This window comes from Aquarana catesbeiana, linkage group LG06 (genome assembly GCF_042186555.1).
Source record: "Aquarana catesbeiana isolate 2022-GZ linkage group LG06, ASM4218655v1, whole genome shotgun sequence".
Classification (NCBI taxonomy): Eukaryota; Metazoa; Chordata; class Amphibia; order Anura; family Ranidae; genus Aquarana; species Aquarana catesbeiana.
Window position 1 is genome coordinate 313,959,170 of NC_133329.1, and position 22,990 is coordinate 313,982,159.

Below are 22,990 nucleotides of genomic sequence, written 5' to 3' on the forward strand. Positions count from 1 at the left end.
GAAGAGAAAAGAAAAGATCTGTCTTACCTTTAACAGACTCGGAGGACTGGATCAGAAGTCCAGGAGTAGAAGTCAGGTGTGGATCCCGGAACCGACCAGCCTTTTTTTACCACTTAACTTGAGTGGGAGGACCTAGGTCTCGGCGAGAGGTAGTCTGATACTCACCGATATTTTGGACGGAACCGTTCGATCCACCACCTAATCCTTACTTCGGGCTCGAAAGGACCATGATATCAGTAAAATTCTATTCTCTCACTGTTCAGTCAACTCCGGTCATGTTGATTAGAAGACAGATTTATTACAAATGTATCGGTACATAGGGGTGGGCTCTGTACACAGCAAGGAGTTCCAGCAGAGTCACACACGAACCCTTTTACACATGTCATTTTATAGCAGTATTTGGCAAGCTGCCATTGGCTAAGGCACTCTGGTGACTCATGGTGCATTGTCAGCTTTATTGTCAAATCCAGCGGGTCTTTACACAATATTTCCTATTATGGTAAACTTTTGCTAGTTCTTTAAAAATTGTTGTAGGTGTTGGTTGGAACTAAGCAGATTGCATAAACAATAACTCAGTGCCATTTTAGCTAGAAAAAAGCATATAAGGAACAAGGCAAATGTTGAATGTATGTGTAATCAGTGATAATGTGTAATGAAGAAATGTAAATGCATCTGCAAGTGATAATTGCACTTAAGTTTCGAATGGGTATTGTCAAAAGATATTAAATAGATAAAAATAAGCACTAAGTTTTTCAAAAGTGAAATACCAAATGCATTACAGTATTGTAAGTAAGGGTAAAAGTAGATGTGTGGATGCATGTATGAATGTGTATGTGGATAAGTACCTGTATATGAGTTAAACTGAGTGTATATATGTGCTGGTAAATGTGATCAGGTGAAACCCCCTAGTTACCTGAGCTATGGATGAACGGTCCATGGAACTTCTCCCTGGGATGAAAAGGTGTGGAGTGAGCCGCCCAGCGTTCTCACCTTATTACATCAGAAGAAAAACTCGCCGGTGCCCCCACTCAATAAGAGGCACCAGCTTTCTCCCTCTCTCAATAACTGATAAGAACAGACTCTAAACTTGATCCTGGCAAATACATATGATATCAATGTAATTATGATGTTGCAGACGGCATTTATAGTGCAGTGCTTAGACGTGGAGATAATTCAGATATTTATTTTTTTCCCACTTAGGGTTGGCAGTGGAAAGGGTGTATCCAGTGTAATTGTGGAGAAGCAAAAAGATGATGGTGATGACGATAACGAATTTGTGGTGGAGGAAGCGTCTCCTCAGCTGTCGCATATGCCTGCAATGGAGATGGTAAGTAATAGGGCTACATGGAGACATGGTAAATGCAGCATATTAGTCACATTGATTAACTGACTAATGTCTTCTCTCTCCAGGAGTCAGAGCTAGACCTCCCTGCGGATGAAAAGCATGGTAAGAGTGATTAAGTGGTCAGTCCTTGTAGTTGTAATATTGAATCTATTAAACATCCATACGTGACTTGCAATACAACATACGGTAATTGCTCAGTTAAAATAGTATTGGTCTGCCAAGGCAAAGGTGTTTTTTATTTTTTTTTTAAAGGTGACAAAACATATTGGGGCTGATTTTAAGAATTTTCTTTCAATAAATTGTGTTCTGATCCACTTAAATTATCCGGTGATGTGAAAAGAAAATCCCTGTTTAGTTGTTTCATCTGCACATGATTAAAGTGAATATCCACATAGTTTGTGTGAACTTTCTTAACTCCTGTAGTAAAAAAGCTTCATCATATATCTGGCATTGCAGCATCATTGGTATGACTGAGAACAGGTTGGGGATAGGCTGTGTTCAGTGGCCTTCATTCTAATTCTAAGTATTTTTTGTGTGGAAATTTTTTTTTTTTTTACCTAAACATATCCTAAAGCACCACCAAAGGCAAAACCTTTTTTGGATAGTGTAAGGGAGGGTTATAACCCCTGTCTGTTATTTTTGCCATCTGTGTCTTGATGGTCAGATTTCCCTCCTTTTCCTGTCACAGGAGCCAAAACAGGAAGTAAGAGAAAATCCCTATAAAGTGAGGGAATCCCAGGGTGTCACCAGAACTAGTGTCCCCATTGGAAGATTTCCTCTCTATTACTTTTCTGATGTCAACCCAAAATGTGGGATTTTCTTTTACTTTCACTTTCAATGAGAATGGTAAACAAAACAGAGAGGGTGAATCCCTAATGGAGGCACATACAGCAATAAAACCTGACAGGGGTTCGAATTCTTCTCTACTCTGTCCAAAACTAAAAAAAAAAGTTTTGCCTTTAATGACACTTTAGGGCCTCATGCTCATAGGACATTTTACCAACTCTCCTGCAAGCCTTTCCTCCGAGCAGCAGCAGCATTGTGGTAGAGAAAATGCCTGCCACTTGTAAAAATGTGTTAAGCATTTAGGTGCTTTTACAGGTGTCAAGCGCTTGGATGTTAATTTAGTGAACAGGATAAGAGTGCTACTATACTAATACATCACCAAATAAATCATAAAAACTCATATCAAATATAAAATAACAATATATAAAGTCCATAAATTCTAGTGAACAAATAAATATATAAAGTTCATGTGAATCCAAGGAGGTTTTTCCAGTGCAAGTTCAACTTAATCAGATGTGCAGTATAACTGATTCAGCCCCGCAAGATTTTACCCCCTTCCTGACCAGAGCACTTTTTGCGATTCGGCACTGCGTCGCTTTAACTGACAATTGCGTGGTCCTGCATCGTTGCACCCAAACAAAATTGACGTCCTTTTTTTCCCACAAATACAGCTTTCTTTTGGTGGTATTTGATCACCTCTGCGGTTTTAATTTTTTGCGCTATAAACAAAAAAAGAGCGACAATTTTGAAAAAAAAAAAAACGCAATATTTTTTACTTTTTGCTATAATAAATATATAAATAAAAATATTTTTTTCCTCAGTTTAGGCCGATATGTATTCTTCTACATATTTTTGGTAAAAATCGCAATAAGCGTATATTGATTGGTTTGCGCAAAAGTTATAGCATCTACAAAATAGGGGATAGTTTTATGGCATTTTTATTATTATTTTTTTTTTTACTAGTAATGGCGGCGATCTGCATTTTTTATCGGGACTGCGACATTATGGTGGACACGTCGGACAATTTTGACATATTTTTGGGACCATTGGCATTTTTACAGCGATCAGTGCTATAATAATGCATTGATTACTGTAAAAAATGTCACTGGCAGGGAAGGAGTTAACACTGGGGGGCGATCAAAGGGTTAATTGTGTTCCCTAGTGTGTGTGTTAGTATATTGTATGGTAGCGCTCTTATTCTGTTCACATTTTTAAAGGCACATGCACTTTGGGAGCAGCAACCTTTAATGTTTGTAATCATATTTATATTTAATTTTATTCCTATCACCAATTATTCTTTGTTTAATCATTTGTTTAGCGCAGGAATTCACGGTGTCATACACTATTTACCTACATGTTAGTTAATTGAGGTGACCAGAATAATTATTTCTTTCGGCAATTGAAATTAATAAACGCTCAAGCGCTAAACGCTAAAAACACCGCTGCTCCTTTACGCACTGGCAGAGGGTTTTTCTACCTGCCTTTTAAATGCCTCTGCTTCTAAAGTTCTCTAAAAGCCTATGTTGGACACAACAGGCAGGGGCGTTTAGAAGCAGGAACAAAAAAATGCACCTGATTTTTGCAGGGAAAGAATATACATTTATTATTTTCTTTACACTGGAGCCTGCAAAGTATTGCACCTGCAATCAGTGGATCACAGGTGCAATGTTGGGCTCCTGCAGACACTGCTGAGTTCTCTCTGTATGGGCAGACAGTTACTCAGCTGTAGGAAATGTCAATAGACTATGAGGGCGCTGATGGGCACCCTCCCAGTTTATTGAGAACTGAAAACCATTTGCCACAGTGGAAGATGTGACTTGTAGTTCATTCATAACGTTGCTGTGTAGGCGGAGACCTGCACAGTCATGGCGTTTTTAAAATGTGAACCCCAGCCCGGTGTTGCAGGGAAAGGGGGGTGAGGTGGGTGCTGAAAATATTACATGTTACACTCCAAATATGGGTTTACATGTAACATGTTCAGAAGATGAATTTCAACAGCTTCAGGTCCACCCCATAGCAGTTTTACCGCGACAGGGTGGCACCTGTGTGCCGGATCACGTATATCTCTGTGATCCGGCTCCTCCGGGTAGGATGAGTGCCGCCGGCGCCTTGCTACCACTGTGATCACACACAGCGGGAGCCCAGCAGGGGATACCGTGGACTCGATGTCCACCAGCACCTGTCGATTGTTCAATGCACAGGTAGAATGGCGATCTGCCTGTCAGTAGGGAGGGCATTGATCCTGTGTTCCTGCAAAGCAGGGACAAGGATCCATGCCTTCCATTAGTAAAAGCACCACCCCAACAGTACACAAAATCACTAGCTAGGCACATAGTTAACCCTTCGATCACCCCTGATGTTAACCCCTTTCCAGCCAGTGTCATTAGTACAGTGACAGTGCATATTTTTTAGCACTGGTCCTCAAAAAGTGTCAGTTCATGTCCAAATTGTCGGCCACAATATCGCAGTCCCGCTATAAGTCACTTTAAATAAAAATATGCCATAGTTTTGTAGATGCTATAACTTTTACGCAAACCAATCAATATGCTCTTACTGGGATTTTTTTTAAACAAAAATATGTAGCAGAATACATATTTGCCTAAATTGATGAAGAAATTTGATATTTTTTTTTTCTATTTTTTTTATTGGATATGTTTTATAGCAGAAAGTAAAAAATATCGCTTTTTTTTTCAAAATTGTCCTCTTTTTTTTTTTTTTTTTTTTTTTTTTTTTTGTTGTTTATAGCACGAAAAATAAACAACGCGGAGGCGATCAAATACCACCAAAAGAAAGCTCTATTTCTGGGAAAAAAAAGGACATACATTTTATTTGGGTACAGCACAGCACGGCTGTGCTATTGTCAGTCAAAGTAACGCAGTGCCATATCGCAAAAAATGGCCTGGTCAGGAAGAGGGGGGTAAATCTTTCGTAGGTCAAGTGGCTAATCCATACCAAGGACTGTTGATGCTGGAATTTTGGTAGCCACTAGGGGGAGATGGTTATCTTTTTCTTACTAAATCTAATTCTCGCAAAAGTCAAACCGGACTGTGATGCTGATCTCGGAATAGTATTAAAAATAGCATATTTCATCTGTTTAAAATATGCAGTACTTAAAGTAATAGCAAACATTTCTGTTTTTACAGGCAGTCTTGTTAAGAAAATCTTAGAGACCAAAAAGGAATTTGAGACACAACCTGATGCAGGCAGTAAGGTAAGATCCACATCATTTTGGTACACAATCAGTAATTTTTCCATGATATCTGTAACAAGCAATTGTTTATTCTTTCTTAACACTTTCCTTTTTTATGTAGTTTTAAATTTATAAATAGGAAAAGGAAGACAAAGCTATAGCTGTGAACAGATGATGCAGGTAGAGAACTAAACATATTTCATACAAAGAGGAAAAAAAAATACAAAAATTTACTTCATTCCCTCCTGCAAACCCTACATGTAAAAAAAGGGCAAAAAAGCTTTTTATTCCCTTGATTTTTTGCCCCAATATTGGTATATGATATCGATATTGGTGCCAATACTAAGTATTTGCATGAGTATCGGTACTTGTGCAAATGCTCCAATACCTGAAACCGACACTTTCAGGCTCAGTTCTTTCAGGCTCAGTTCTTTCAGCTAACGGGATTCCCCACTGACAGCTGAAATGTTAAAAAAAAAACAAAACTGGCATTTACTGGTTGTTAAAGCGGGGGTCCACCTATCTATCGTTTTTTTTTTTTTTTTTTTTGAGTTCATTCACAAACTTTTCTTCTCAGCATTACATACTCACATATTGTGTGTAATATGTCCGCCTGTGTCAGATTTCGTCGGAAAGAATAACTTATATTATTCACTGCAGGCGGTTTCCATCTTCATTGTGGGCATTTGAAGCCCACGAGCATTTATTTCCTGGATGTGGTGAATGCTGTGCTCCCAGCATTCACCGCTCGTTCCCGCACATGCTCAGTGGCATCCTGGGAAGCCTGAGACTAGCTCCCAGGAGTCTGGGAGAGGCTAGAAACACGCCTACTCCCACAGGAGGAGAACCAGGAAGTGCAAAGAAGAATAGAAAAATAAAAGGTAATTACGGCGATTTAAATTTTTTTAAATGGCATGTCAGCGTTTAGGCAAGGAAGAGAATACATACAGATATTGTTCAAAATTTGGGTGGAACCCCGCTTTAAGGAGCACTGCTACAGTGTCCTTAACAACTGATGACTCCTTCAGCTGTCAGTAGGGTTCCCCTGTTGACAGCTGAAGTGTAAACAATGTCCCAACAACTGTAGCTGTCAAAAAAAGCAGCTGGGCAATGTTTATAAACAACATTGCTTAGCCAAGAAAGATAAAAAGAAACACTGTTTCTTTTTGTATCCTTGTGTTCATCTACAGATCAAAGGGATGAACTTTCATCTGAAGATAAAGTCAGTTTAAAGCGACCTGTCAAGTAAAAAAAAAGGTGTGTTTTTTTTTTTGTTTTTAAATAAATGTTCCTCTGTTTAACCCCTTTTTAACCCCTAAATTGCTCCAATCAGCCTTAAAGTGATTGTAAAGGCAGACGGTTTAATTTTTTTTATCTTAATGCATTCTGTGCATTAAGATAAAAAGGCTTCTGTGTTCCTCAGCCCCCCTAATACTTACCTGAGCCTCATTCAGATCCAGTGATGTTGTAGGAATGTCTCAGCTGCCAGTGACTCCCCTCCTTATTGTCTGAGACCGCAGCAAGGCGCTATTGGCTGCTGCTGCTGTCAATTAAAGTCAGCCAGCCAACGAGAGGAGAAAGGGGGGGCTGGGCCAGACCACGGCTCCATGTCTGAATGGACACAGAGAGCTGTGACTCAGCTCGGGTGCCCCCATAGCAAGCTGCTTGCTTTGGGAGCACTCAACAGGAGGTAGGGACCTGAGAATGGGAGGATCTGTGCTACTCTGTGCAAAACCACTGCACAGAGCAGGTAAGTATGACATGTTTGTTATTTTTACTCAAAAAAAAAAAGGGGGGACTTTACAGTCACTTTAACTCCTTATTCTCCTTCTCCATTTAATCAATATTTTTCTGCTGTGTTTTTTTTTTTTTTTTTTTTTTTCACTACTACTACTTTATAAACTATTAATAATTAAAACTTTTTTTTTTTTTTGCATTGTTCTTTAATATTTTACACCTTTAACATATATTTACATGTTTCACATTGAAAAGAGTGCAACATTTAAAAAAAATTACATTTATTTAATTTTCAGTGCTTTGTGCCATTGTTGACAGTGTAACACAACAGTTGCCAGTAGGTATCGGTAATTGGTATCGGCGAGTACTAAAACAAAAGTATCGGTACTCGTACTTGCTGTAGAAAAAAAAAAACATGGTATCGGTGCATCCCTAGTTGTAACATCTACACCCCCAATGTGGGCCAGGTAGGGTTCCTTCAGATGGACCTCGAGAAACTTTCAGATTTTGCAGAAGGCCTTTAGATAGTTGGAGGCAACCTCAATGTCACCCTAAATCCCCTGTTGGATGTTTTAAGGGGAGCATCACATTTTTCTTAATCGTACATCACGGGACACAGAGCCATAGTAATTACTATGTGGGTTATAGGCCACCTTCGGGTGATGGACACTGGCACACCCTAAGACAGGAAGTCCACTCCCTATATAACCCCTCCCACTACTGGGAGTAAAGATGTGCTGTGCTGAGCGCCACTGGAGCAATCCTTGCTTGGGCTAGCTATGCAAGAGGGGGGGCACGGTGGGGACATGGAGTGGGCGTGGCTTAGCGCTGTGTTGGTGTGCAGTAGCGTCCAGCGCAGGGGTACTTTTAAAAGGCTCAGTTTTTTTGCTGACTGCAGCTGTCGGAGAGGCACAAAAGCTAAAAAGGGGCATGTAAGTGGTGACATAGGCATCTCTTTGGCACATTTACTGAAGCATCAGGCTGAGCGTTAATAGCAGCGACAGTTGCTGGACTATTTGCTCAAGCAGTGAATGCGATTTCTTCTGGTAGTACCTCTGCATTTGTGCATCAGGCTATGGTCAGAAGAGGAGGTAGACACACCCCAAAAAGGGCTCAAAGGGGACTCCTTCAAGCTCTAAACAGCCTAAACTCATCTCTACTATGGTGTCCACCCCTGAAAGGGGGTGGCTGGTCAGAGTGAGCCATCAGGGCTATCAAATATTGCAATTGTTTTCAATACTGCAGCCCCTGTCTATATTACCGAAGAGGGTTTTTTACTCAAGCCATAATAGGATTGGCTAGTGGCTTTAATCGCATCCCAGAATGGGTTCAAATGCGACAGGTCCCTTTCCATAACCCAGGACCCTCAAACTGAGGATCTGGGAGCGGGAGAAGATGAATGTCCCTCAGGGGACCGTGGAGAGGCTGATGACTCCTCTTCTGAAGGGTCTAATCCACGGGGATCAACTTCACAATCTGAAAGATTGATGGTGCATTTTTCTACTCTTCATTGAGTCGGTTGATATGCCCACTTTTTGTTTAGGTTCACTAAAGCCCCTCCCCAAGCTGCGCAAGCCTTTCCTGTCCATTCATTGCTGGAAAGGCCTATGTATTCTGAGTGGGATCACCCAGATAAGCGTTCTTTTCCTCCTATAACACTTTATCCTATGGAGGAAAAATTCACTAAGTAGTGGGAGATACCAGCAATTGTCGCTGCTATATCCTCTGTGAATGAAAGTTTGACTTGTCCGGTAGACAATGCTCATATACTTAGGGATCCTTAGGGAATTCCTATTTAAAAAAAACTTTTTCTCTTATGACTCAACCTGCGCTAGCAGCAATTAGTGTATGTCAGTCATTGAGAGGCCGGTTTAAACAGGTGCTCAAGGTTATTCCTGATCAGCAGGCCAGGATTTAGCCCTGTTACCAGCGGCATTATGTTTGGCAATAGACACCATGAGAGATTCTATTCTTCAAGCCTCACGCCTTACGCTTGGGCTGGTGCATAGGCATAGAATCTTATGGTTGAACGATTGGTCAGCCGAAGCATCATGCAAAGCTCCTGGCTAGTTTTCCTTTTCGGTGAACAGCTGTTTGGGGATGATTTGGATACAGTAAATACATCCAAAAAAACTTCTAGTGAAAAAGTACCCTTTCGCTAGTTAGGAAGAGGGGTAATCGTATTTCATTTAAACAAGCTCTTTCTCCAGTGCCAGGAGCATCTGCCTCTAGGCAGTCACAACGGCCTCCGCTGTCAAGTTCAAGAGGGGAACTGGAGCCTCCTTATGAGGGGGCGCCTCCGCTCGCTCGAGTGGGGGGAAGACTTCTGCAGTTCTCACGGGTCTGGTAGGAAGAGTGTCAGGAGCCTACGGCCACATCACCCTGAAAGCGCCCGATCTCTGATCTCAGAGGCTAAGCAGGGTCGGGCCTGGTCAGTACCTGGATGGGGGACCACCTGGGAATACCAATTGCCGTAGACTGCAGATCGGTGACTTCCTCAATAACTCTAGGGTACAAACTTGAGTTCCGAAAGTCCCCGTCTCCTCGTTTTCTCAGATTCCAGAGGAAAAGTCTCTCTTTCAAGCATTGGACCATCTTTTATCTCAAAAAAATGATCTTAGTGGTTCCCATGCAAGAGCGGGGATTGGGGTTTTATTTAAACCTTTCACTGTACCAAAACCAAATGGGTATGTCAGACCCATTCTAGATCTCAAAGATCTAAACCGGTTTCTGAATATCTGCTCTTTTCGCATGGAGTCAATCCGATCAGTGGTCTCCGTCCTACAAGGTGGAGAACTTCTGGCGTCAATAGACATCAGGGATGCATACCTCCCATGTACTTATGTTTCCCGCTCACCAGAAATATCTACGTTTCGAGGTAGAAAATCTTTGTTTTCCATTTGTAGCTCTGCCTTTCGGTCTAGCTACTGCACCTCGAGTATTTACAAAGGTCCTGGCCCCTCCTGTAGCCAGATTAAGGGCCCAAGGTATAACAATTATAGCTTACCTAAACGATCTGCTCTTGATAGACCAGTCGGTAGCCTGCTTAGACCAAAGTATGATCCACAGTCAACTACCTGGAATACCTAGGTTAGAACCTAGAGAAATCCTCCTTTAAAAAAAAAAAAAAAAAAAACCTATCAAGGAGATTAGAATACCTGGGTCTGATTATTGATACAGCCCAGAAAAGGGTATTCTTGCCCCAGGCGAAGATCAGGGCCATAAGGGAACTGATTCAGGTGATCAAGGCAAAGAAGAATCCTTCTATTCGACTTTGCATGAGGTTGTTGGAAAAGATGGTGGCTTCATTTGAGGCCATTTCCTATGCTCAGTTTCATTTGAGGCTGCTGCAAAACAGTATCTTATCAGCTTGGAACAAGAAGATCCAAGCTCTAGATTTCCCAATGTATCTGTCTCCAGTGTGCGCCGAAGCCTCAGTTGGTGGTTGTTAACCAAGAATTTGCAGAAAGGAAAATCTTTCCTGCCAGTTACCTGGAAGATGGTAACAATGACCTTTGCCCATCAACATTCTAGAGATCCGGGCAGCGCGCTTGGCCCTGAGGGCCTGGACGTTCAGGTTACGGAATTGTCCTGTCAGGATCCAATCCGACAGTGCCACAGCAGTGGCCTAAATGAATCACCAAGGGGGGCACGAGAAGTCGTGCGGCCCAGAGAGCGGTCAATCATATTTTAACTTGGGAAAAAAACAATGTACCTTGCCTATCGGCAGTCTTCATTCCGGGAATAGAAAATTGGCAGGCGGACTATTAAGTCGCCAGCAGTCATTCCCAGGAGAATGTTCCCTTCACCCCGATATCTTCCTGGCAATGCGCCGAAGAAGGGGGATCCCAGACGTAGATCTGTTTGCGTCCAGGTTCATCAAGAGAATCAACAACTTTGTGTTAAGAACAAGGGATCTGCTAGCATGCGGAACAGATGCCTTCGTATTCCCAGGAATCCGTTCTCACTGATTTATGCATTTCCTCCTATTCTGCTTCCACGACTGCTTCACAGGATCAAGCAGGAAGGGAAATCAGTCATTCTTGTGGCCCCTGGTGTGGCCCAGAAAATCTTGGTATGCAGAGATCATAAAGATGGCGGTAGGGGACTCATGGACCCTACCGCCACGTCCAGACCTTCTCTCGCAAAGTCCGGTATTCCATCCTACCTTACAAATGCTAAATTTAATGGTTTGCCTATTGAGTCCCACATTCTGAAGAAGCGTGGGCTGTCAGGTCCAGTGGTATTTACCTTGGTTAAAGCAGAGAAGCTGGCTTCCAGAAACATAGATTATAGAGTCTGGAAACCATGTCTCCTGGTTTGAATCCAGGGGTTGGCATCCCAGGAAGTATGTCATAGGTAGAATTCTTGACTTCTGTAGATGGGGTTAGAAATTAAGCTGGCCTTGCATACTATCAAAGGCCAGGTTTCTGCCTTATCCGTATTATTTCAACAAACACGTGCTTCGCATTCTTTGGTTCGTAGCTTACTCAGGGGGTAACACGGCTTAATCTTCCAGTTAAGTCATCCCTGAACCTTTGGGACTTGAATTTAGTTCTGTCGGCATTGCTGAAAAAGCCTTTTTGAGCCGATACAGCATATTCCCTTGGTCCTTTTGACAAGGAAACAAATTTTCAGGTAGCCATATCTTCTGCAAGAAGGGTATAGTTGGTTGCTCTTTCTTGTAAAGAGCCATATTTGATTTTTCACAAGAATATGGTAGTATTGCGTCCTCATCCTAACTTTCTACTGAAGGTAGTGTCTAGTTTTTATCCGAACCAGGATATTGTTCTACGTTCATTTTTCTGAACCACCGACAGTTGGTCAATGAATAGCAGTGGTAAACAAGATCAATAACATGAAAGCTTGACGGCAGCTCTAAAGCATAGATGAGCAGTTTCATAAAACGTGGTATTGCTTGCAAGTTATCCAATACTCTCTGGACTACGCCACATACAGTGGGGACGGAAAGTATTCAGACCCCCTTAAATTTTTCACTCTTTGTTACATTGCAGCCATTTTCTAAAATCATTTAAGTTAATTTTCTTCCTCATTAATGTACACACAGAACCCCATATTGACAGAAAAACACAGAATTGTTGACATTTTTGCAGATTTATTAAAAAAGAAAAACTGAAATATCACATGGTCCTAAGTATTCAGACCCTTTGCTGTGACACTCATATACTTAACTCAGGTGCTGTCCATTTCTTCTGATCATCCTGGAGATGGTTCTACACCTTCATTTGAGAAAATGAACTTAAATGATTTTAGCAAATGGCTGCAATATAACAAAGAGTGAAAAATTTAAGGGGGTTTGAATACTTTCCGTCCCCACTGTATATAGCCACCCTATTTCCTCAGGACCTATCCCAGTAGAGGCCATGTTTGGCTTACTTATGTTTTTACAGAGCTGTTACTGATCCTCTCAATGTACTCCAGTCCTGTTCGCAGCCCCCCCCCCCCCCCCTCCTTTTTTTTTTCCTTAACCTTTATTTACACCTATCTTATAATTCTAGGGTATTATAAAGCCTTACTGAATTACTGCTGTGGTTTCTATACCTTCTGGGCTTCATGATCAAGTGATCTGTTTTGTTCTATAATTGGATTTTCTATTGATTTTGGTGTCTTTTTTTTTCTGTGGTTATCTAATCTGTATGCTTTGCTGAAGAATGCAATAAAACTAAAAAAAAAAAAAAAAATAGTTATTAAATCAAAAGGTCTGCAGAATGAACACTATGATAGAGTGTTTTTTGGGGGACTTTAAATGAAGCCATGGCCTGGTAAGGTCATGTATTTCCATCCCTGGGGACTTTAAATGAAGCCATGGCCTGGTAAGGTCATGTATTTCCATCCCTGTTGAAGTCAAAAATAAGGAGGAGAGCAAGAGAGTGGGACTTTACATGAAGCACATGGTTGCAATAGAGTAAATTGGTGAACATATAGGAAATGTATTAATTATTATATAGTATATACATACATATAGTGCTGGTATCAATTCTAAACGATGAGCATGGTAATAACAATAAACATGGTAATGACATTGGTATCTCATGATATAACCACAATAATATTCCATAGTTCACATAGCAAGATTGTATAAAACCATAAATTGCGAAATAGTGCCTGCAGGACCTATGGCCTCACTAGTCTCACTAGTCCTATAAAGGTGGGTATTGCATAATGACTTAAAGGTCTGGGTAAGTATTAGTAGAAAAACGGCATCTGCTAGCTCTACATGTTTCGTGGCTTTTGAACCACTCGTCAGGAGCAATCTGGCAATCAGTTTTTTTTTTTTTTTTTTTTACATTTAGCTGTCAGTAGGGAAACCCGCTGACAGCTGATGAGTCATTGTTAAGGATGAGGCGGCCGGCTTCCTCACCCACTCCTTAACAACCAGCTATTCTTCACACAGAATTCTAATCGGTCTATACATTTTCGACCAATTCGAATCGTTCTGAAAATTTGGAATTCGCTAGGAAATAAAGAAACCAAATGACACCTTATTTTTTGTTGCCGGCATTCTTTTCACAAGTCGCATGTACAGTGCCTTGATAAAGTATTCATACCCCTTGACATTTTCCACATTTTGTCATGTTACAAGCAAAAATGTTAATGTAATTAGAATAAATGGAAACTTATCTTCTTCGTTTGAACTATTTAACGGGACAAGGCAGGGGTGCCCCCTCTCTCCAATGCTGTTTGTATTGGCACTGGAACCTCTGTTAGCTGCAATCCGTAAAAACCCGGACATTAGAGGAGTGAGAGTAGGGGAACGGGATTATAGAGTAGCTGCTTATGCGGATGATTTGCTTTTTTATGTCTCCAAACCTAGGATAACAATTCCAATTATACTAGAGGAGCTGAGTAGATATGGAAAGCTGTCCAATTTTAAAATAAATATGTGTAAATCCGAGATTCTGAATATTGCCACTCCAAGGGAGGAACAATTGGCAAGTCAACCTAAATTCCCTTTTGTATGGTGTAAGGAGGGACTGGGGTACTTGGGAATAAAATTGACTGCATCTCTGGGGACTATGTTTGAAACCAATTATATACCAGTGCTTAATATGATTAAAGAACATTTAAACAATTTGAGATATAAGCCTCTCTCGTGGATAGGTAGAATTGAAGCCTTAAAAATGAATATCTTACCCAGGATGATTTACATCTTTCAAATGATTCCAATAGCCCTACCTCAGGGATATTTCAAGAAATTAAGATCATTGGTACTAAAATATATATGGGTGCATAAATGCCCTAGGATTGCATATGCAACAGCACATTTTGGGCAGCACAGTGGTGTAGTGGGTAGCACTCTCGCCTAGCAGTAAAAAGGGTCGCTGACACTACCTGCCTGGAGTTTGCACCCTCCGGGTACTCTGGTTTCCTCCCACACTCCAAAGACATGCTGGTAGGTTAATTGGCTTCAGGTCAAAAAAAAAAAAATGGCCCTAGTATATGAATGTGAGTTGGGGACCTTGGATTGTGGGCTCCTTGAGGGTAGGGACCGATGTGTGGAGCGCTGTGTAAATTGACAGCGCTGTATGGGTATCTTAAATAAATAGGGATAATTGTAGACACACACCCACACTCACTCAGGTTGAACTGGATGGATTGGTGTCTTTATTCAACCTTACTAACCATGTTAACTATGTAACATTGGTGAAGGGAAAAAGGGACAGGGGGACTAGCAGCACCGGATTTTGAGAAATATTATCGGACAGAAAAGCTGGGTAAATATAGAGATAATACAAAGTAAGGAGGATTTACGAAAAATTATTTGGATACCATGGCAATACCGGGATTTAGCTACCAGCACAAACCTACTAACTAGAAATAATTTTAAGATTTGGAATAGGTTGGGGAGATTGCACCATTGGGATTACAATTCACCACTAATGTCTATACTGGGCACAAATTATTTTAATCCAGGGAAAAAGGGACACGTATATTTCACTAGATGGGCAAAAGAAGAGGAAATACTATTGCAAGATGTAATGAAAGGTAATAGGATGTATACGTATGCTGAAATCGCACATAAGTTGGGAAACAAGCCACTAGATAAATGGTGGTATGTACAATTAAAGCACTTTACACAATCATTACCACAACCATTGTGGGGAAAAGGACACATGAGGTTAATAGAGAAATTATTTTGCTCCCATCTTAGTTTAAATCAAAGTATATCTAAACTTTATAAAATTTTGATCAAGGAAGTAGAACCTGAATTGCACCCCTATTTGGGGGAAAATGGGAAGAGGAGGTTTTCTTAGGGATGAGGAACATAAAAGGAAAACCTTTAGAATAGCCTGTTTCTCGTCAAGCGACATAAGGACAGTGGAAATGTGCTATAAACTTCTGGCGAGATGGTACGTGACCCCCTCAGAGGGCGCACAGGCTCGGGGCAGAAGGCCCCCCAACTTGCTGGAGGGGATGTGATGCCCCGGGGTCCTTTGCACACCTGTGGTGGGAATGTACAAAGATACAACCTTACTGGGGTAGAATTGTAGTAGCGATCCACCAAATAACGGGAGAACGCATTCAGAATGATCCCTGGGAATGTCAATTTCATGATACGAGAAAGACGGTGTCCCAATATAAGAATACCTTAGTCCCATACCTCCTAAATGCAGCTAAAGGTCTGAACTTGAGCTTATGGAGAACCCAAGAAGCGCAGAATATGAAGGAGTAGGTAGGGAGAGTGGAAACGGTAGAGGATTCAGTAGAGCTATATTGGAACATATGGGGAAAATGGATGGAGTTTAAAAAAATCAGAGGGTTGGAGGAATTTGATGGAGGTCTAGGGGTTCGGGGGGGAGGAGAGGGGATTATTATTTTTTTTTGGGGGGGTGGGGTTGGGTAAATGGGGAGAATAATTGTATATTGTAAGTAATCTATGTAATGAGGAATTTTGGCATAAGAATGTGAGTTTTACTATATATATATATATATATATTTGAGTATCTTTGTTTATATAATAAAAGAAGAATAATAATTTAAAAAAATGTATTTTATTGTGATAGACCTACACAAAGGGACACAGTTGTGAAGTGGAAGGGAAATTATAAATTGTTTTAATTTTTTTTTTACAAATATCTGGAAAGTGTGGCGTGCATTTGTATTCAGCCCCCTTTACTCTGATACCCCTAACTAAAATCTAGTGGAACCAATTGCCTTCAGAAATCACATAATTAGTAAATAGAGTCCACCTGTGTATAATTTAATCTCAGTATAAATATAGCTGTTCCTTGAAGCCCTCAGAGGTTTGCTTGAGAACCTTAGTGAACAAACTGCATCATAAAGGCCAAGGAACACACCAGACAGGCCAGGGATAAAGTTGTGGAGAAGTTTAAAGCAGGGTTAGGTTATAAAAAAATATCCCAAGCTTTGAACAGCTCACAGAGCACTGTCCAATCCATCATCCGAAAATGGAAAGAATATGGCACAACTGCAAACCAACCAAGACACGGCCGTCCACCTAAACGGACAGGCTGGGCAAGGAGAGCATTAATCAGAGAAGTAGCCAAGAGGCCCATGGTAACTCTGAAGGAGCTGTAGAGATCCACAGTTCAGGTGGGAGAATCTGTCCACAGGACAACTTTTAGGTGTGCACTCTACAAATCTGGGCTTTATGGAAGAAGGGCAAGAAGAAAGCCATTGTTGAAAGAAAGCCAGAAGTCCCATTTGCAGTTTGCGAGAAGCCATGTGAGGGACACAGCACACAAGTGGAAGAAGGTGCTCTGGTCAGATAAGACGAAATTAATTAAATTTTTTGGCCTAAAAGCAGAACGCTACATGTGGCGGAAAACTAACACTGCATATCACCCTGAACACACCATCCCCAGTGGTAAAACATGGTGGTGGCAGCATCGTGTTGTGGCGATTCTTTTCTTTAGCAGGGACAAGGAAGCTAGTCAGAGTTGATAGGAAGATGGGTGGAACCAAATACAGTGCAATCTTGGACGAAAACCTGTTTAGAGTCTGCAAAAGACTTGAGACTGGGGCAGAGGTTCACCTTCCAGCAGGACAACGACCCTAAACATATAGCCAGCGTTACAATAGAATGGTTTAGATCAAAGCTTGTTCAGGTGTTAGAATGGTCCAGTCAAAGTCCAGACCTAAATCCAATCGAGAATCTGAGGCAGGACATGCAAATTGCTGTTCACAGATGCTCTCCATCCAATCTGACAGAGCTTGAGCTATTTTGCAAAGAAGAATGGGCGAAAATGTCACTCTCTAGATGTGCAAAGCTGGTAGAGACATCCCCAAAAAGACTTGCAGCTGTAATTGCAGTAAAGAGGCGGTTCTTTACTTATTTATTTATTCTTTATTTCTTTATTTATTTGTAAAAAATGTTGAAAACCATTTATAGTTTTCCTTCCACTTCACAATTTTATGTGCCACTTTGTGTTGGTCTATCACACAAAATCCCAATAAAATACATTTACGCTTTTAATTGTAACCAGACAAAATGTGGAAAATTTCAAGGGGTACGAATAATTTTTCAAGGCACTGTAAATGCAGGTGTACCATGTTACCTAAGGTGAACTTACCCATTAATCTGATGGCAACAGACAGTTGGCCGAAGAGTAAGGATCTTCCTGACGGGGTCTAGGAAAGCCAGAAAAACCCACCAGAAGATTAAAAAATGTTCTGTTCAAAATAATTCTTAGGAACCACTTGCTGTCAAAGCTTTTTTTTTTTTCCATAGTTAAACTGGACTGTATTTTTCTTGTGTTAGGAAAATGTTCAGTTTTCTTTTAAAGCATTTGTAACTGTTTCGGTTTTATAATTATATTTATGTAATCACAATTAAATAGCATATTTGGCTATACCTACAGGCAGAGTTGTGCAGTTCTATTTATGATCTTGTTAAACTATTATGCTTGGCATTTTTCCTAACTACCAGCACAAATATCGGACCCGCCCTGTGCACACAAATCATATTAATTGGTCTTGGAGTCTATGCACTATTGTTCAATTTGCAGTTAGAAATCGTTTGTTTATCTGGGATTTGTGACTATGGTGATAATAGTCATTCCTCTGCCAGCAGAATGTACTCTGCTCATTTTACTATATAGACCCTGAGAGATGTGCAGCTTCTCAGCTGTACAAGGGGAAATTATAGTTTTTAATAAGCTCTAGGTTAGTGGACTCCAGTGACCATGAATGTGCAGTTGTAAAGCTTGTATAGTTGTGTGGCTATAGGCCTCCTGTCTCACATTTTTATAGTCTTCATTAATTATTGATGACGGCTTAGCATATGTAATAGAACCGTATATTAGTGTTTGTAGCAAGGAACGTGCATGCTAGTATAGTCTGTAAAAGGTCCGTGAAAGACTTGTTAAGGATTCCAGTAAGTGTGGTTAAAGTGGACCTGTAATTAAAACACCTTTTCAGCAAAAAAAATAGCTGTTTTTTCTATGAAAAAAGCGCTACTCAAGTGTTTCCTTGTGTAAGCTAAAGCGACCAGGAGCATTTTGGTGGTTTCACATTATAATATACTGCAGAGATTCTATTATGTTCAGACTTGTACTGTTTAGTAGATGTGCAGTGACATAAGAGAATTGTCAATACGCAACCATTGTGCAGCCCTGCTAAGCAAAGGAAGTGTATATATAGCCTGCAATTAAGTCTACAGCATTGTAGATATAAATAGAAAAAACTATACATGCAAACAAGTTTTAAAACCTTAAATAATATTGATAAGATGATTTACATTAAGCTGATCACTTTCACAAAAAAGGTCAAAAAGTCTTTTTATATTCAAATTTTTAAATATGATTTTGTAAGGTGGGCCAGATCAGCCTTTTACACGTGGTATTGATTACCCATCTTTGTTCCCATGTTTGCAGAGGCTTTTACAACTATTATCATGCTCTAAGGAACGTTTAGATTGTGTTGGTAACCATGCTGAATGTCTGCAGCTGTCTGGAACATTACATAGGGGTCTACTTATCAAAACAATAGAATGTAGAGATTTAATCTTTGGTGCATTCAGAGCACGTTTATGTTTAAGAGCTGCCATTTTTTAGTTAATCCCATAAATTTTTGCTTTGTATTTAAAGCAGAACTTCAGTCATTTTTTTTCAACTTTCCATCTATTAAATCTTCTGCCCTTGTTGTTGTTTTAACTTTGGATAGTAAAACATTTTTTTTCTACCAGTAAATACCTTATACAGCCCACTTCCTGTTTCTTGTCTGGTAAAAAGCCTAGGCTTATGACATCATGCACAGCTCTGTCTCTCACTCTGGTGAGATTTTGCCAGAAAGGGAGGGGGGATGAGTCATAAGAGGGCCAATGAGAGCTGCAGAGCTGGAGGTGTGTGTCTGTGTAAATCCAGGAAGTGAGCAGGCAGCAGCTTCAGCTGCCCACAGTTAAAATGGATGCAGCCAGCCTCAGTGGAGGAAGATTTCTGCAGCATATTTGGCAAGTTCAGAATCACAGTATGTATCAAATAATATGCAAAGTGGTTGGAGGGAAGCTTCAGAATGGCAAAGATGTTTTTATTACAAATTATGTGAGTGGACTGCAATTCCTCTTTAAGTGCCGGTAATTGAATTTTTTAATTTTTTTATGCCTTAATGAAATGAATGTACTCAATGTTTACTCTGATTATAGTGAAAATACCCGCAGAAATAGGGCTTTCTCTCTTTTCCTATTACTCTTCCTTTACTGCGCCACCCACATTACATGAGTTTTTGGCTTCATAATAAAGAGCTACCATTTGGAGAAGAGCCAGATGAGAATGCTTGCTTCATATTTTCGCCTTTTTTACAGCACAACATTGTTGTGTCCCCTCCACCTTTAAAGACAGGTCCACTTGATTCATCTAAATACCTGAAGACTTGGGGCGTGGCCGGCATGGCGGACTGAGTGGACGTGTTTCCTAAGAGCTCCTGGAGTATAGCTTATAATATCATCTGTATATTGGGAAAACCGAGCTGAATTGAGACTCCCCTGGTAGCTGGATGCCTTCCAGAACTCCTGGCATACAAAAGCGGGGTAAGAAACTTAAATTCCCCCCAAATACTTCAGAAGACAGCAGCCCATTCTCCTGCTCCCCGGGCCCTCCTGTGCGCCATTCTAATATGGCGTCGCAGACAGACCATGAGGAGGACCCCCTTGCTACTAACCCGGGCATATCTGAGATCATGGCGGCTATAACTTCGTGTCAAGCGGCTGTTACCACTTGCCAATCTGTCCTAGCTTCTAAAATTGAGGAGGTTCAGATGGATGTAGGCTTACTGCGGCAAGACTTTGATAAAATCAGATCCAGAGTATCGGAGGCTGAGAGGCGAGTGGGGGCGGTTGAGGACACGGTCACAGACCATGCAGCCTCAATCCGCACCCTCCAGACGAAGGTTAAGGCTCTTGAATATCGAGCGGAGGATGCCGAGAACCGCAGTCGGCGGAACAACCTACGTATAGTGGGTCTACCAGAAGGGGTGGAGGGGAAATCACCGGCCCTATTTGTGGAGGACTTGCTGCGTACTTTGCTTCCAGCTGCACAGCTCTCCCCTTACTTTGCGGTTGAGAGGGCGCACCGTGTTCCGCCTAGACCCGGTCCTCAGGGAGCCCCCCCCCCGCACTCTTATACTGAGGCTATTAAACTTCCGTGATAGAGATGAGTTGCTGAGGGCCTCGCGGGCTGCGGGTGAATTGCCGTACCGTAACGTAAAACTTCTTCTGTTCCCGGACTATACCATGGAAACCCAGCGGCAGCGACGGTCATTTGATGCAGTTAAGGCTGGCCTGAGGAGAAGAGGAGTGAAGTATAGCATCTTATTTCCTGCAAAGCTTCGGGTGGTGGATGGTGAGTCGATCCGCTTCTTCACTAATCCTAAGGATGCGGCTGCCTGGCTGGAGACCCTGCCGCCGTAGGGCGCGAAGAGGCCTTTTTGTCGTCCAGTGGTTATATGGCTCAGGCTGAATTAGGCCGTTACTATTTTTTTCCCTTTTTGGATATGTTTTCATTTTTTTATTTCTAGTTTTATTTTTCCCGTTTTGCCCGCTGCTGACATATAGGTGATCCGTACACATTCCTTCTACACCCTTAACTTTCCTATTTATCTGGACACAGCTGCCGAGGGTGGCAGAGGAGAACTAGCCGTATGGTGTATCACCCACTCTGTCTCGGGACTGCCTCACTCAAGTATTGGCTGAGGGGTGGAGGAGACTTGTGCTTTTCGACACAGACCTGCTTTGTGACTCTGTCTGGCAGCTTCTATCTACTCCTGTTTTTCCTCTACTAGAAGTTTACACTCCTGTATGTTTAAGGAGGAACGGAATGCTGCAGTTACCTAAGTATGTGCCCCTGCTTCGGCAGGTGATTTTCTGGTTTTCCTTTTTTGCTTTAAATTTTTTCAAAATACTACTCCATGGCTCGGGGATGAGTCTCCCAGTGGAACTTCACGTCTAGATTCCCTACTGGTGGGAATGGAATAACAACTGTTACCGGTAGCACGACCCCATTTTGTTGACCATAGTTCCCTTGGACTATGGATGTTCTGGGATATAGGTGTGCCTCACTGTTCCGGGGCGCACGGGGTGGGGGGGAGGGGGAGGTTGGCATCTGTTTGCCCTTGTGGGATGTTATGGTTTTACTTTAAGTATATATTCAGTGTTGGTCTTTTGTTGTTAAAGAAGATGAAATGTGTAATAGGCTCCTATGGCTGTGCTTATCTGGGTGGTCTGTCGCGGGCCTGCGGGGGGACCGCGAGCCGAGGCGGTATTTTTTGGCTGCCCTGGCTGGTGTTGCCTCTGATCGCGGGCCTGGTACAGACATTTCAATGCTTCTACATATGGCTACATGTTTAGTGGTGGCATGGAACGTGCGGGGGCTTAATTCAGCTATAAAGCGCTCACTGGTACTAAATTATTTGAAGAAGCTCCGCCCACAGGTGTGTGTTCTTTTGGAGACACATCTGTTGGGTTCCCGTATTCTGAGTCTTAAACGTGCCTGGGTGGGTGCTCACTACCACGCACCCTATTCTAACTACGCTAGAGGGGTTACAGTGTTAGTCAATAGATCCCTCCCTTTTCAGCTCATAGATGTTAAAATTGACCCCGGGGGTAGGTATGTGCTCCTCCATGCCCTGCTTTCGGAGGTTCCGGTGGTGATTGTGGGTTTGTACCCCCCGCCGATATAGATGTGCTTCACGTGCTGATGCAGCAGGTCACACTTTATAATGTTAATAATGTACTTTTTCTTGGGGATTTTAATATGGCTCCCTCTCCAACTATGGACAGACTCCGTGCTTCTGGCTCTCCGCAGCTGGGGCTATCCTGCTGGGCTTCCACATTTCACTTGACAGACGTTTGGCGTCATTTCCACCCCTCTGACAGGGAATACACATGCCTATCTAGCACATACCGGACATTGTCCCGCATTGATCTGATTTTTGCCTCAGAGGCCTTACTACGGAGAGTGGTCTCTGCGGAGATCCTCTCACGTGGTATTTCGGATCATGCTCCGGTGTCTGTTACATTTAGGCTCTCTGAGGAAGTGGGTGTCAGGACTTGGAGGCTGTCCAAATATTGGATCATGGACCCTGATATACAGGAGGAGATGCCGGAGGAACTATGCAATTTTTGGACTGGGAATATAGGCTCAGCTGGACCTTTAGTGGTTTCGGACACCCTCAAGTCTTGGCTTAGGGGATCATATATGGCGCGTATTGCTGCCAAAAAGCGGCAGTCTGTGCAATCTCTGAGGCATCTGGAGGAGCAGGCACGATTAAGGGAGGCTGAATATGTGAGAGCTCCTAATCAGGGAACTTATGTCCCCTGGCAGGATACCCTGAGGGACTTGTCCCTACTCAGGGTTGACCTTACAAAGAAGGCTATGCTTGACAGTGCCCAGCGGGTGTTTGAGTTTGGAGATAAAAACGGGCGGCTATTGGCATGGCTGGCTAAGGGGCAGCAC

General features: G+C 41.9%; 1 protein-coding gene and 1 pseudogene across 1 annotated transcript in view; both read left to right on the plus strand.

Moving 5' to 3' along the window:
• TRAF3IP1 (TRAF3 interacting protein 1) overlaps positions 1–22,990 on the plus strand; it is an 86,545-nt gene that overhangs the window by 49,074 nt on the left and 14,481 nt on the right. The window contains 3 exon segments of the mRNA XM_073633679.1: positions 1,201–1,327; positions 1,411–1,447; positions 5,275–5,342. Coding sequence (XP_073489780.1) covers positions 1,201–1,327; positions 1,411–1,447; positions 5,275–5,342 — 232 coding nt within the window.
• LOC141101954 (5S ribosomal RNA) lies at positions 9,423–9,538 on the plus strand (annotated as a pseudogene).